Below are 14176 nucleotides of genomic sequence, written 5' to 3' on the forward strand. Positions count from 1 at the left end.
AAGCATGGTGGTGGCTGCATCATGTTATGGGCATGCTTGTCATCGGCAAGGACTAGGGAGTTTTTAAGGATAAAAAGAAATGGAATAGAGCTAAGAAATCTATTTTAATCCTACCTTGTAACATAACAACATGTGGAAAAAGTTAAAGGGAGTGAATACTGAAAGCACCGTTTACATACCATTAGGGAGCCTAAAGATAAATTATACACTTGTTTAGAAAGATATTAATGCAATCAATGGTACATAAATTAGCATTTTCCAAATCATCAGTCATGTTTTGATACTTTAGGATGATTTGGACATGAAAATGAAAATAGGAACCTTACATTACAACCTCATCATAGTGAAGATATTAATAGTGAGATGTGCAATGCCATTGTGTTTCAATATTTGATATATTTCATAAAAATAAGATACCTAGACTTTAGCTTTAAAGAGTTAACTACTTAAAAATGTCAAAATAAGTGAATGAAACAGGTTGCCTATTGAATTCATATTTGTGTCTGCCTCTAAATGTTGCCTGCATGAAAGAAAAGCCTGATGTTTGTCACTGCACAGTAACAGTCCTGGGTCTGTGTGTGTGCTCATTGTTGCATGTATGTTTTCCCCCAGCTTCTGGATAAGGACTATAGCTACTGCCCGGCTGGCTTGGGTATTGTACTGACTGACGGCCAGTGCATTTTCACCCATCCTCAAGATGCATATGAATAGCTTATTAAATCAATGGAGTAAGTAATTTTTTTCTTAGCCCTTCTCATTTTCCTTGCAATGGAAATCCCCTGCAGTCATATCCTATGATTCTCCCATGACAACTATGTATAATATAGGAACGTTTCACAGCTTTACAGAAGTAGCGCTTTGAATTTGTATCCTAAGGCCTATTTTTACTCCTAATCATATGCCTATGAGTCTGATTGATACTTCCTTAGCCATAATACCCTTTAAGCCCTGTTTATACCTGGTGCTAACATGTACCCTTTGTCTTCATCTTGTCCACATTCTGATTGTGCCCACATTTTTAGACAGATGTAGACGATTAAATTACATTGTGATCTGATTGTGATCAGATCTTCCTCACCAGCTCCAGAGGTAGTGAGCATGCATTGTGCCTGGATATCAACCAAGTGTTAACAGATCTGGAGGGTCAGACTATTTAAATCATCATTATACCGGCCTCTAAAATCATTGACAGGTAGCACCATTGACTCATGGCATCAGTAATTGTCTCAAAATGAATATATTCATATTATTTCAAGATAATATATTTCAAATAATTTGCAGGGAGGCACCAGTTGATCTGGTCACAATGTGGACACAGTGGACGGATGAGACACATTTTAATGCAATGTGTAGACTCGACAAACCGTGATCAAATAGTGATTGGATCATATTGCTCAGATCACGAAACTCACATGTTAGCACAGGGTGTAAACGAAGCTTTAGACATAATTGTTTTATATCCTAAATTATCAGTTAAATCAAATATTTTGCCTGCTTCCCAGTGTTTATGATTATAGCGTATGTGCACAGAGCTTCAGTTTCTCACCCTGTATCCTTGCTTAGACATTGAGTCTTTCATATTGTGTGACTAAATGTGTCTCAAATGGAACCCTATTCCCTAGTGCACTACTTTTAACCAGAGCCCATAAGGAGTAGGGTGCATTGTCCTAATATAGAAAGTCATTTCCTCAGCATATCCTAACCTTTTTCAGAGGTGTTGAGTCAGGAACGTGTCCTGTTACCCTGTTACTTGTATACATCTATCCTCCTGGAGATCAGAGACTCCTTCTCTAAACAGACTCCGGGGGCCTCATTTATAAAAACGGACTTACGATCAATTTTTAACTCATGTACGACTTACGCCAAAAAAACACGTATACGTAGCTATTTATAAAACCTTACTTTGACGTGGAAATTATCTTACGCCTAAGTTCAAGTATAAATCTAAGAACATTTTTATAAATGAGGCCTCAGGTGAATAAATGTGACGAGAGTGTTGTACTGGCATGTTAGAGACTCGAGCATCTAAAATAGCCTTTGGGACCATACCAGAGTAGGAGTGCTGATTTAGGATCAGGTCCCCTTGTCCAGTCATTATACCGGTAATTACAAATGCTAACTTGATCCTTGATCAGAGCACTCTTACCCTGAGACACTTTATGAATACATGCCCTGAAGACTTGCTGGAAATTGTCGTTTTCTTTTAATTAAAAGTGGTTGCTTGTGCTTGTTAAGTGGATGTTTACAGAACATTTGGCTTTTTAGTAATCTAGCAGACGCTCTTATCCAGAGTGACTTACTTAATTCGTAATTGCATACATTTTTCCTACTTTTTCACTGAAGCCATGGAGAATGTGCAGGGCCTTTTTATGTTTCTGTTTGCCATCTGACCAGCATAGAAACAAATGGTCTGGTTCCCGTGAAGCCTGTCTGTGGTGGGGGTCAGTACTTTGGAGCAGAGGAGAGGGGAAGGAGAGAGAAATGGAGAGGCGGGGGAGTCAGGAGAGGGGACTCAGAGGAGGGAGGGGCTGGCATAAATCCCTCTCCTCTCTCTGGGTTTGTTGTTGTTTATGATGATGTAATCAGAGGGGTTGAAGCTTTTTAGTCTGTCCTCCTCTGAACCAGGATTCCCATATTACTGGGCAAGTAGGCGGACTGAATTACAATGTGTATGTTCTGCCATTTTAACCTCTTAGCGTTAAGCTCACACACAGATGTCACAGTGTATGTTACATAGTAAAGGGTGCATGAGGATAACCTCAGGTTTCTGTACGTCTGTTGTCATCCCAAATGGCAACACTACTTGTGCACTATACTGGGATTTGGGGGGCCATTTGGGACTGACAATATGTTTTTAACTTATGTATGGCGAATTTTTTATTAAAGGTGGTGTATTTAAACACCCAAAACTATTTCTATGCTGTTTTTTAATTTATTCCCAATGACACGCCACTCTTCCCTCATCTGAGAGATGACTTGCAAATGATGTTCCTTCCTATAAGCTTCTCCTGTCCAAGACTGTCCAAGAAACAGGCTGTTCTTTACCCTCCACAAACGTTCCTAATACTTCCTACCTCACTAAATGTCAATTCCTAAACAAACCCTAGATCCAGATGGTTGTTTGACCACTGCACGGTAGGAGACAGGACAAATCTGCGTCTGAAATGGCACTCTATTCCCAATATAGTGCACTACTTTTGACCAGAGCCCTATGAATGACCTGGTCAAAAGTAGTGCACTATGTAGGGAATAGAGTGCCGTTTAGGACACACACAAGTTGGAGAGGGACAGAGCTACATTGTGTCCTGCTGACATTTTGTGTGACCTCCCATACTGTACATCATCCTACTCCCTCCCGTCCCACAATGCTGTGTTGTTCTCAAAAGTCATTATGCTACCGGAAAGCATTTAGTGCACAATTGATCCATGATGAGCAAAGCCAGCGTTTCCACAACTGTCAACAACTACAGTGTGTTGTGGGCCTGCACAGTCTGCATCAGTATCCTTTGTAAACAAGGCTTCAGTTTCAATGTAAGGGTGCCTTTTATACGGTTTCTTCTCTGCCTATACTGTATATTTAATTCAATTGTAATATGTATTTTTTATCCTATAGCATCTAAGCGTTTGCACTGAGAGTACAAAACATTAAGAACACCTGCTCTTTCCATGACATAGAATGACCGGGAGAATCCAGGTGAAAGCTATGATCTCTTATTGATGTCACTTGTTAAATCCACTTTAATCAGTGTAGATGAAGGGTGGAAACAGGTTAAAGAAGGATTTTTAAGCCTTGGGACACTTGAGACATGGATTGTGTATGTGTGCCATTCAGAGGGTGAATATGCAAGACAAAAGATGTAAGTGCCTCTGAACGGGGTATGGTAGTAGGTGCCAGGCGCACCGGTTTGTGTCAAGAACTGCAATGCTGCTGGGTTTTTCACGCTCAACAGTTTCCCATGTATATCAAGAATGTTCCACCACCCAAAGGACATCCAGCCAACTTGACAACTGTGGGAAGCATTGGCGTCAACATGGGCCAGTATCCACGTGGAACACTTTCGACACCTTGTAGAGTCCATGCCCGAAAAATTTAAGCTGTTCTGAGGAAAAAAGGGGGGATGCAACGCTATATTAGGAAGGTGTTCTTAATGTTTTGTACATGCGCTTATATAGTTTTGACTGGACTGGATAGTGTTCATTGGGAGTAGCCTAATAAATGGAATATATAGGTTGGAGTTAGGCTGTTTGTGCCAGGTAGATATTCTACTGCAGCTTCTTAATAATTAAACTCTGGGTACCTGCTACCATGCCTCCCATTGAGGCGGTGAACCAGTGCAGAGTCTGTGACAGCCTGAGAAAGGCCTAAATGGATAGAGTTACAGACTAACAATGGAAGTGAAGAGACGCTTGAGGCAGAGCTAAGAATGCCCTCCAAATAATTCAATGGATTCAAAAGGAAGCATGGCCCTTTTCTGATGCTCTCGCTACATGGTCATTAATGGCAAATGCTTGTACTGCACGACATTACGGTCTAGATACTTCTTCATATAGAACCCTGTTTTACTGTATCTTCCAGGGGTACTGTATCTTCACATATTTCTGGACACTGTCTGACATTACTGATATGCTCTATTCTTGCAACAGATTCTGTGCTAAATTCACCATCATTTGTTGAATTTAACAAGGTCTTGCCTCATGGAATGATGGTAGAAGACAGACTCTCTTTGTCTTAGTGTTATGAAACTCTGCGTTTATTGATTAGGAGCTCCCAATTCGTGAGCAAAACACGTACAGTAAGCAATCGATCCAGAAATTATTGGTCCATGCTTTGATTCAAGAAAGTAACGCCTCCATCTTTTTGACCTGTCTGGATGTGGTTTGATTGGTTAAATGAAACACCTCATCCCAGTACATTATTGAATACTTATGGACTCATTTGATGACTTGGGTGCACTATAGGGCAGCCTATCTGATTCAGTCAGCCACTTACACCTTGTTTGCGTCCCAAATGACACCCTTTTCCCTATAACGTGCACTACTTTTGACCAGACCCCTATGGACCCTAGTCAAAACGTAGTGCACTACATAGTGAATAGGATGCCATTTGAGACGGAACCCTTTGAGACGGAACCCTTTGAGACGGAACCCGGTTCTGCATCACGACTTTTTATTTGATTATTTCTTTTCATAATCCTAGTACATTTGATTAGGCACTGGGAATTAGTTTGAGTTTCAGGGGATTATAGCTAAGTAAGCACCGTGTACAGTGTATATACATTGTTCCACACCCAATTAAAATGGTATTTTTTTGTTTACAGAGGAAGTGGATGTCATTGGATGGTAAATAGGCCTACGTCAGTTTGTGAAAACTGCTGATGTTAAAAGGGACTATCTAAAATAAATGTGATTGACTGGTAGTTCAGATTTCCAGGCAAATCTCTGGCCGCAACACTGATGCAATTACCTACCTTATTCCTGGGAAAAATGTTCTCAATGAAAGTATACATTTCTCAGTTCTCTTCTTTCTTTTTTCTTTCTTTCTTTTTTTCTCTCTCGCTCTGTTTTTCTCTAGAAAGCATTTCAGATGTTCATTCATGTTGAGTTATGCCTTGAGTTGGACTCTCAGGCCATTAGCTACAGGCTCAACAGGAACCCAAATGTATAGACAGTCTCAGACAGACCGCCATATATGGCACCTACATATATTTTAAATGTAAAATGACAGTGGCTTTGGCATATTCCACCTATGTGCGGTGACTTATAGTTGATACTGAGCACAGTCAGCACCACAGATATGTGTTCTCTGGCTGGGGGCTGTATGTTTCAGACCTATTGATCAGCTGTAGAGCCACACAACATGATCCTTCCATGCTGTTCCTGTGTTGATCACAGAACTGCAGACGTATACAGGAAGCATCAGGGCTCCTGTGGCAGAGTCACTTTCTTTGTGTGTGAAAGGTTGCAGCTCGAAAGTGTCAGGGATCGTATCAGAATCTCTGTAGTGAATCTTATGTCTGTGTGAAGGCTGTGTAATCCCTTCAGACATCACCTGTTGACGTGATTTAATCTCAGTCCGGAAATGGCTTTGCTGAAGTATTTCGTTCAGATGCCTCTGACTCTATTTCTCTTTCTATGGCCACATGTATCACACAGCGTATTCACTAGAAACACTGTCCCACTCTCTCTGCCCCTGAACTGAGAAAGCAGTCAGATCTGTGGAACTTCCTCAGAAAGAGACTCGTTCCCCTTGAGGAACAGCCTCGCCCTGGTGTGGACTGATCTCACTGTTAAAGTCTCATAACTCACATTCCTTATCTGTAGGTGGGACGTCAGTAGGGCGGTCCCACTGGTGGTGTTTCTCATAAAGGTCGCTGTGGTCGGGCACTTAGTCAAAGGTCAAACTCGTTTCGTGTGATAACAGGCCTTTCCACAGGAGATCACTTTACGAAGGCCCTGATCTAAAGAAGTATATAGCGAATAGGGAGCTATTTAGGGCACCCACTAACAAGTGTCTTCCTTTTTTGCAACTCTTGGCTCAGTAACAAAGCACTTTGTAAGATAAAGCTAAAATAGACCAACGAACAAAAACACATTTGTAAACACAAATTGAATCCAAACATTATGAAATTTAATTTAGAGACAGAGATTTGTTGTTTGCACACCAAGATTCACTCTCAATTAACGTGAAGTGCAAGCAAACTGATGCTAAGTGTCACGGATCCTTCCGGAATTGTGTCATTACGCACACCTGGTCCCCATTCCCACTGATTGTAATTGTATAAATTAGGCTGTCGATTTTTGTTCTAATGTCTGTTGGTCGTGTGAGTTCCTGTGCTCTGTTGTTTTGGCTTTCGTGCCGCTTGTATTGTGCAGTTGATTACGGGCCTCGTCCCGTGTGGTATCATTGTGCACTTGTGTATTTCTTCGAGGTACTCCTCGCTTTTTTTTGTTTGGGTTTCAACCCTGTGTTTTGTGTACGTGTTTGTTTGGTCTTCGTCCCTGTGCCTTTACACGCCACGCTGTAATTTGGGTCAATAAAAACCCCTATTACGCATTCCTGTGCCTGTCTCCCGACCCTTTCAGACCGACGTGACACTAAGGAGGCCTGTCACAATGACCTGAATAATCTACCAACATGTATTCATGCAAAACAGTGTTCTAAATGGCATCCTATCCCCCTACATAGTGCACTACATTAGGGCTCCGGACAAAAGTGATGCACGATATAGGGACTAGGGTGCCGTACGGGATGTGGATGAGAGTCTGGATGCATCCATCTGTGTCTGTGAAAGTAACTGTGATTGAGGAGGGTGTCTTTATGATTTACCATGGGTTGTCAGTGAGAGACGTAAGGCTGCACTGTGAGCGTTTGCTCTGGCAGCCAGTTGGGTTAGGGTGGTGCAGTTGAGCTGAAAAGTGTGTGTGGGCTCGCTTTGATTCCCACTTGTGTCAGCATGTCAGTCTGTGCAGTTCACTGGTGTCATTGTCAGGACCGGGTTTGTTTTTCCGGAAAACAAACTCCCACTGCCCTTAACTATGTTCCGCCAATACCGAAAGTTAAGAACCTTTTAAGATGTAGTGACGTGCTTAGAGGCTTGTGATTGTCCAGTGGGTGAACATTGTACTTGTAAAATAAACTCTGTTTGATTCAATAGAGAAAATACTGTCTGCTTCCAACTCACACTCTCAAACGCATCGGTCCCCTGAACGCAGCTCACTCTCCAGATCCCAATCACCTGTTCACACACCTGTATGTCATTTACACACACTATTTAGTTCAGTTCTTTGCAACCCATCGTTGTGATGTTTTGTTACACGTTCTATTCGGAGCTCTGTTTTTATTTCCGCATTAGTCCTCCCGTGTATCGTAGCTTTTGCCCATCGTCACTAACGACACCTTGCCTATTCCCTGCCTGTACTTTTGCCTGTCAGATTTCCTGTCGTCAACACCTTGCCTGATGTCCCGGGCGACGTTATTAGCCTTTTTCCTGCCTGTACTGTTCCCTTTCTGGCATCCCTGTGTATGACCTTCTGCCTGTCCCTGGACCCAGCTACCTGCCTCTTCCTGTGGTCCTTTGCTAATTAACACCTGCTGCGACCTGCGCTTGAAACCAGCACCCTGTCTCTCCATCGTATTCATTACAGTTGTAAGGGGTGGACAGTTATGTATGTTGTAAACCACATGTCTGTGCCACACAGCATAGGTGCCTATCCTACTGCTATACAAACAATGACGGTGTGGTTTGGTTTGCTGCACAAGCTTCCTGTTAGAGGTTCTCTTCTCAGTGACAGTTTCCTGTGACAGGCAATTCCAATAATTTGTGTTTGTCTGATAAGGGCTTGGTGAAAGAAGGCCTCAAAACCTTCAAGATCGAATCACACACTGACATTTATCAATAATGCAATCGAGGAACATAATCGTATGAGTAAAAAACTGGCTACAAATGAATAAAAGATACAGGTAAATCAAAAGAACACATTTTATTTTCCAAATGTCTCCCTCTCATCCTGTGTGTGGGCTACATGTCCCACTCATATCATCTCATTAAAATAAATAGAACCCCTCTCCATCTTTCTTGTTGTGATAAGCCAAGATGGAAAACAAGTCACTTGACTAGAGTATGCTACACTGGATAGTCTCTCACCTGCACTGACCAGGCCTGCTACTCTCTATTTTAAGGAACCATTATTGTCTCTTTGTTTCACTCCATAAAGGGGAGGCATGAAGGGTAGGCACTTTCCCTCCCATCTAGTTAACGAGTGTGTGATTGAATTATTGTGTTCTAATCTGCTCTGTCTTTCATCCACTGTACTTTATTTCTGCATGGGGTTATTAGGGGGTTTTGCAGACTCTTTGTTGAAGGACATCCCTTCTTTCAATGTAATCTGTCACAGAGGTGAGGGGTGTGGCTAACATTTGTGTGTGTGTGTGTGTGTGTGTGTGTGTGTGTGTGTGTGTGTGTGTGTGTGTGTGTGTGTGTGTGTGTGTGTGTGTGTGTGTGTGTGTGTGTGTGTGTGTGTGTGTGTGTGTGTGTGTGTGTGTGTGTGTGTATGTGTTTGTGTGTGCATGTGTGTGTGTATGTGTTTGTGTGTGCGTGTGTGTGTGTGCGTGCGTGCGTGCGTGCGTGCGTGTGTGTGTGTGTGTGTGCGTGCGTGTGTGTGTGCATGCATGCTTGCATCTTCATATTCGTGTGTGTTTGTGTACCATAGCAGACATCACTCCCCACTCCAAGATGTGTGACTGTGACGTGGACGTGTCCTCGGAGCCCACCAGCCCCACGCTCTACGGCGAGTCCTCTGACAAATACTACCATGTGGACCGCTGGCAGAAGCTCCGCACCGCCGTCCGCAAGCTGGAGTTCTGGGAGAACTTCACAGCCGAGCTCATCGGGAGCGGCTTCTTTTCCAAAGTCTACAAGGTACTTGGTCCCTCCCTAGCCATCTGTACTGAACGTACTATGCATCCCAAATAGCACGCTATTACCTATATAGTGCACTACTTTAGAACAGAGCCCTATGGGTGTCATTTGCGATGCATTAGGACAAAGCATCCTATGGGTTGGATCTAATTGGGACATACAGTAGTTGCCATTCCACGATTAGCATACACTCCATCATGGATGCCTGAGCAATGGTACCCCACTGTGTTTCAGCTAACTTAACTTCCCCAATCTGTACTCTGTACAGAAGCAGAGCCAATGGAGGAGTAACATGGCATGCATTTAGATTTTGAAGTGGAATGGGCCTGGGGAGAAAGACAGATGGGATGATTACAGAATTCATCTATTAGTCTACTAGAGTTGAACACTGGATGTTCTGAGTAGAGAGAACACTGCTGGAGATAATACTGGCCATTAATCTGTTTTATGTTATGTGATGATTTAATCACATTAAAATATTAATAGAATTCAGCAGTGCCAGTGAGATGGTGAGGTAATACATCAGAGGTCACTGTAAAACCATGTGGGCTGTTCAGAATTAAAATGAGGGCCGTGTCAATTAATGGAGGTCTTAATGAATTTACCTGCAAAAACAGCTTCTTTCAGACACCTAACTGTTTTTTGTTGTCGTTTTGTACACCGTTACATGACTAGGTCTTGAGTAGGTCTTTTAGTGGTTAAAGGCCCAGGGCAGTCAAAAAACTGGATTTCCTGTGTTTTATACATATTTCCACACTGTAAGGTTGGAATAGTACTGTGAGATTGTGGAAATTATGATAATGCTCTTTCAGTGTAAGAGCTATTTGAAAAGATCGCCTGAAATTTCAGCCTGCTTTGGTGGGTTGGAGTTCTGGCCTTCCATGATGACATCACCATGCGGTGAATTAGTTAATAATTGACCAATAAGAAAAAGAGTTCCAAACATCTCTGCCAATAACAGCAAATGTTCTGTTTTTCCTTCCCCACTCAGACCACTCCCTGACAGTTCTGCCAAAATCATTGCTTGTGAAATTGCTCTTTGCTGAGATGCTATTTTTGTTTATTTTAATTGATAACAATCACAGTAAGGTCCTTAATTGAGAAATATATGTTATTTATCTTTGTGTAGCGTAAGATCAATCAATCAATGTTCATGCAAAAACACACATATTGAAACAAACAATTCTAAAAATCAACCTACAATAGAGCATGCTGGGAAACATGATAATGATTGGCATAGTTTTTCATAGTCACGTAGGCCCATTCTACCCCTATGAAGTGGTTACATAAGGTGTGAAGGCATAGTGTTTGTCCAAGCAATCTTATTAGCCTTTTTTTGTTTATTTTAATTGATAACAATCACAGTAAGGTCCTTAATTGTTGACCAGAATGATTTGATATTGAGATAGAAACGTCTGCATTGGACCTTTAAACTGTAAACCCTTGTCTGTTTCTCTAAGGTGATTCACAGTACGACCCGTAAGGTGATGGTGGTGAAGATATATAAGAACGACGTGGACCAGGATAGCATCGTGCGTGAGATCAGCCTACTGCAGAAACTCTCCCATCCCAACATAGTCAGGTATTAGTCAGTTACTCACACCTTTTTGTGATGATCACTTATACATTTTGGTACATGTCCTTATTGATAACAATTGGAATGCAGGGTATGCTTTGTCTACTATGTGGTGCAGTCAATGGCACAGGAATATAATCGTTCAATTAGCCCACTGAAGTGGTTAGATAAGCTGTGAAGGCATAGTATCAGGTGGATATTATTAAGTGGACCACAGAATCATGGCGTACTGTTCCTGCATTCGAGTCCAAAATATAGGGTATTATACTGTATTATATTGTATTATCTTTACACTGTATTTACATATTTATATACACAAGCATTTCGATACACCCGCAATAACATCTGCTAAACATGTGTATGTGACAAATTAAATGACATTTGATTTGATTTATATTATGCCGTACACTCTCAGAAATGTGTTCTTAAAGGGGCACAAACGCTTGTCACTGTAGTACCTTAAGTTATAGGTACGTAGTTGTACCTTTGCAGTTCGTAGCTTAAAAGTGCCAATAGTGTACCTTAGGTAGTACAGGCAAGGTAGTACAGGCACAAAAGCGTACCTTTGGAAAAAGCACAAATCTGCTTGTTTAGGGTACCACCACAGTGACAAAGCCATTTGTTCCTTTTAAATGGCAAAAATTGGGTGTTGTTTTAACACTGTAGGGTGTGAAGGCTTTTTCCCAGTGTGCCTTTCAAGTAAATTTTTTTGTTTACCCTAACAGTGGTCTGAAACTTTTGGTTTGCCGGACACATCGGGCAAGTCACATTATGTTGTCTTGTAAAGTGATATGTTATTCCTATTGGAATACAGGCAGAGTTAGGATATCCCAAAATGTAAAGTTTTAATCACCAACAACATATATTTAGAATGACTGCCAAGGTAGGAAAAATTGATAAATGAGATTACCTAAACCATCTAAAAAGGGAACAACCATCTCTGTAACAGGCCCAACTACCAACAGATTGGATTAGAAAAAATATATGGTATTTATCTTTGTGTAGCGTAATATCAATAAATCAATCAATCAATCAATGTGCATGCAAAAACACACATATTGAAACAAACAATTCTAAAAATCAACCTACAATAGAGCATGCTGGGAAATATGATAATGATTGGCATGGTTTTTGATAGTCACGTAGGCCCATTCTACCCCTATGAAGTGGTTACATAAGGTGTGAAGGCATAGTGTTTGTCCAAGCAGTATTATTAGCCTTTTTGCAAGGTCACAGTATCAGCAGGTATCAAACAGCACAGTTTATCTGCTGATGTCAGAGCATAGAGAGCCGTGATAAAAGCGTATCTGAGTCCAGTACAATATGTACCTGGCACAGACAGGCCATCCATCCCTCTGTGAGTGGGCACTACTCAAACAAGGATGTGAAAGCATTGTCTTCCTCAGACAAGGTGGTTGAATCCCAAATGGACCCTATTACCCACAAAGTGCACTTTTTTTTTTACCAGGGCCCATATGGTGCCATTTGGGACAAATTCACTGTGTTTGAGGAAGGCAATGTTCTCAGGCTCCGACGTCAGAGCAATATAATAAAATGGAGACTGACTTGTTCATGTAATTAGTAATAACCTTTCAGTGAAGGATGGTGTTTTTAGGTTGTTAATCTCGGCAGCCCAGGCAAGTTTCTCGACATTTTGTCTGTCCACAAGAGATGCTGCCTTGAAGGTCAGCATCCCGGAGTCGCCTCTTCACTGTTGACGTTGAGACTGGTGTTTTGCTGGTACTATTTAATGAAGCTGTCAGTTGAGGACTTGTGAGGCGTCTGTTTCTCAAACTAGACACTCTAATGTACTTGTCTTCTTGCTCAGTTGTGCACCGGGGCCTCCCACTCATCTTTCTATTTTGGTTAGAGCCAGTTTGCACTGTTCTGTGAAGGGGGTAGTACACAGCGTTGTACGAGATCTTCAGTTTCTTGGCAATTTCTCGCATGAAATAGCCTTCACTTCTCAGAACTAGAATAGACTGACAAGTTTCAGAAGAAAGTTATTTGTTTCTGGCCATTTTGAGCCTGTAATCGAACCCACAAATGTAATCAGGACAACAGTTTTCAGCTGTGCTAACATAATTGCAAAAGGGTTTTCTAATGATCAATTAGCCTTTTAAAATGATAAACTAGGATTAGCTAATACACCGTGCCATTGGAACACAGGAGTGATGGTTGCTGATAATGGGCCTCTGTACGCCTATTTAGAAATTCCATAAAAAATCTGCCATTTCCAGCTACAATAGTCATTTACAACATTAACAATGGCTACACTGTATGTCTGATCAATTTGATGTTATTTCAATGGGCAATTTTTTGAGCTTTTCTCTCAAAAACAAGGACATTTGTAAGTGACCCTAAACTTTTGAACGTTAGTGTATATTCTGAATTTCATTATGTTTCCCCATCATAACTCTGTTGTTGTCCTTCGTTCTAGGTACCTGGGGATCTGTGTGAAAGAAGATAAACTCTACCCTATTTTAGAGGTGATTGTTACTTTCTCCACCTTGGATTCATGACATGTTCACACTCTAGTGAGATAAGTGAGGAGAAACACTAATGTCTATTTCTGCATCATGTACTGTACATATGCACACAATTAGGAAAACAACCTCTCATTCAATGTCAACAAAACAAAGGATATGATCGTGGACATCCACGTCGAAGGGACAGCCGTGGAGAAGGTGGAAAGTTTTAAGTTCCTCGGCGTACACATCACAAGCAAACTGAAATGGTCCACTCACACAGACAGTGTGGTGAAGAAGGCGCAACAGAAGTTTGTCTTGTCACCCAAAACCCTGACAAACTTTTACAGATGCACAATCGAGAGCATCCTGTCGGGCTGTATCACAGCCTGGTATCACAACTACACTGCCCTCGACCGCAAGGCTCTCCGGAGGGTGGTGCGGTCTGCACAACGCTTCTCCGGGGGCAAACTGCCTGCCCTCCATGACACCTACAGCACCCGAAGTCACAGGAAGGCCAAAAAGATAATCAAGGACAACAACCTCCCGAGCCACTGCCTGTTCACCCCGCTATCATCCAGAAGGCGAGGTCAGTACAGGTGCATCAAAGCTGGGACCGGGAGAATGAAAAACAGCTTCTATCTCAAGGACATCAGACTGCTAAACAGCAATCACTAGCACAGAGAGGCTGCTGCCTACATTGAGACCCAATC

The 14176-nt window shown here is 41.9% G+C and overlaps 1 protein-coding gene across 2 annotated transcripts in view; it reads left to right on the plus strand.

Moving 5' to 3' along the window:
* Window positions 1-14176, plus strand: part of LOC129853778 (dual specificity testis-specific protein kinase 2-like) — a 28761-nt gene that overhangs the window by 2591 nt on the left and 11994 nt on the right. The window contains exons 2-5 of one of the 2 annotated variants that reach the window (XM_055920173.1): window positions 613-728; window positions 9214-9419; window positions 10880-11001; window positions 13436-13484. In XM_055920173.1, the coding sequence (XP_055776148.1) occupies window positions 698-728; window positions 9214-9419; window positions 10880-11001; window positions 13436-13484 (408 nt within the window). In that variant the 5' untranslated portion in view covers window positions 613-697. Of the gene's footprint in view, window positions 1-612; window positions 729-9210; window positions 9420-10879; window positions 11002-13435; window positions 13485-14176 lie in introns of both variants that reach the window. The other variant, XM_055920172.1, reaches the window with a different exon arrangement.

Source organism: Salvelinus fontinalis, chromosome 4 (assembly GCF_029448725.1).
Source record: "Salvelinus fontinalis isolate EN_2023a chromosome 4, ASM2944872v1, whole genome shotgun sequence".
Lineage (NCBI taxonomy): Eukaryota > Metazoa > Chordata > Actinopteri > Salmoniformes > Salmonidae > Salvelinus > Salvelinus fontinalis.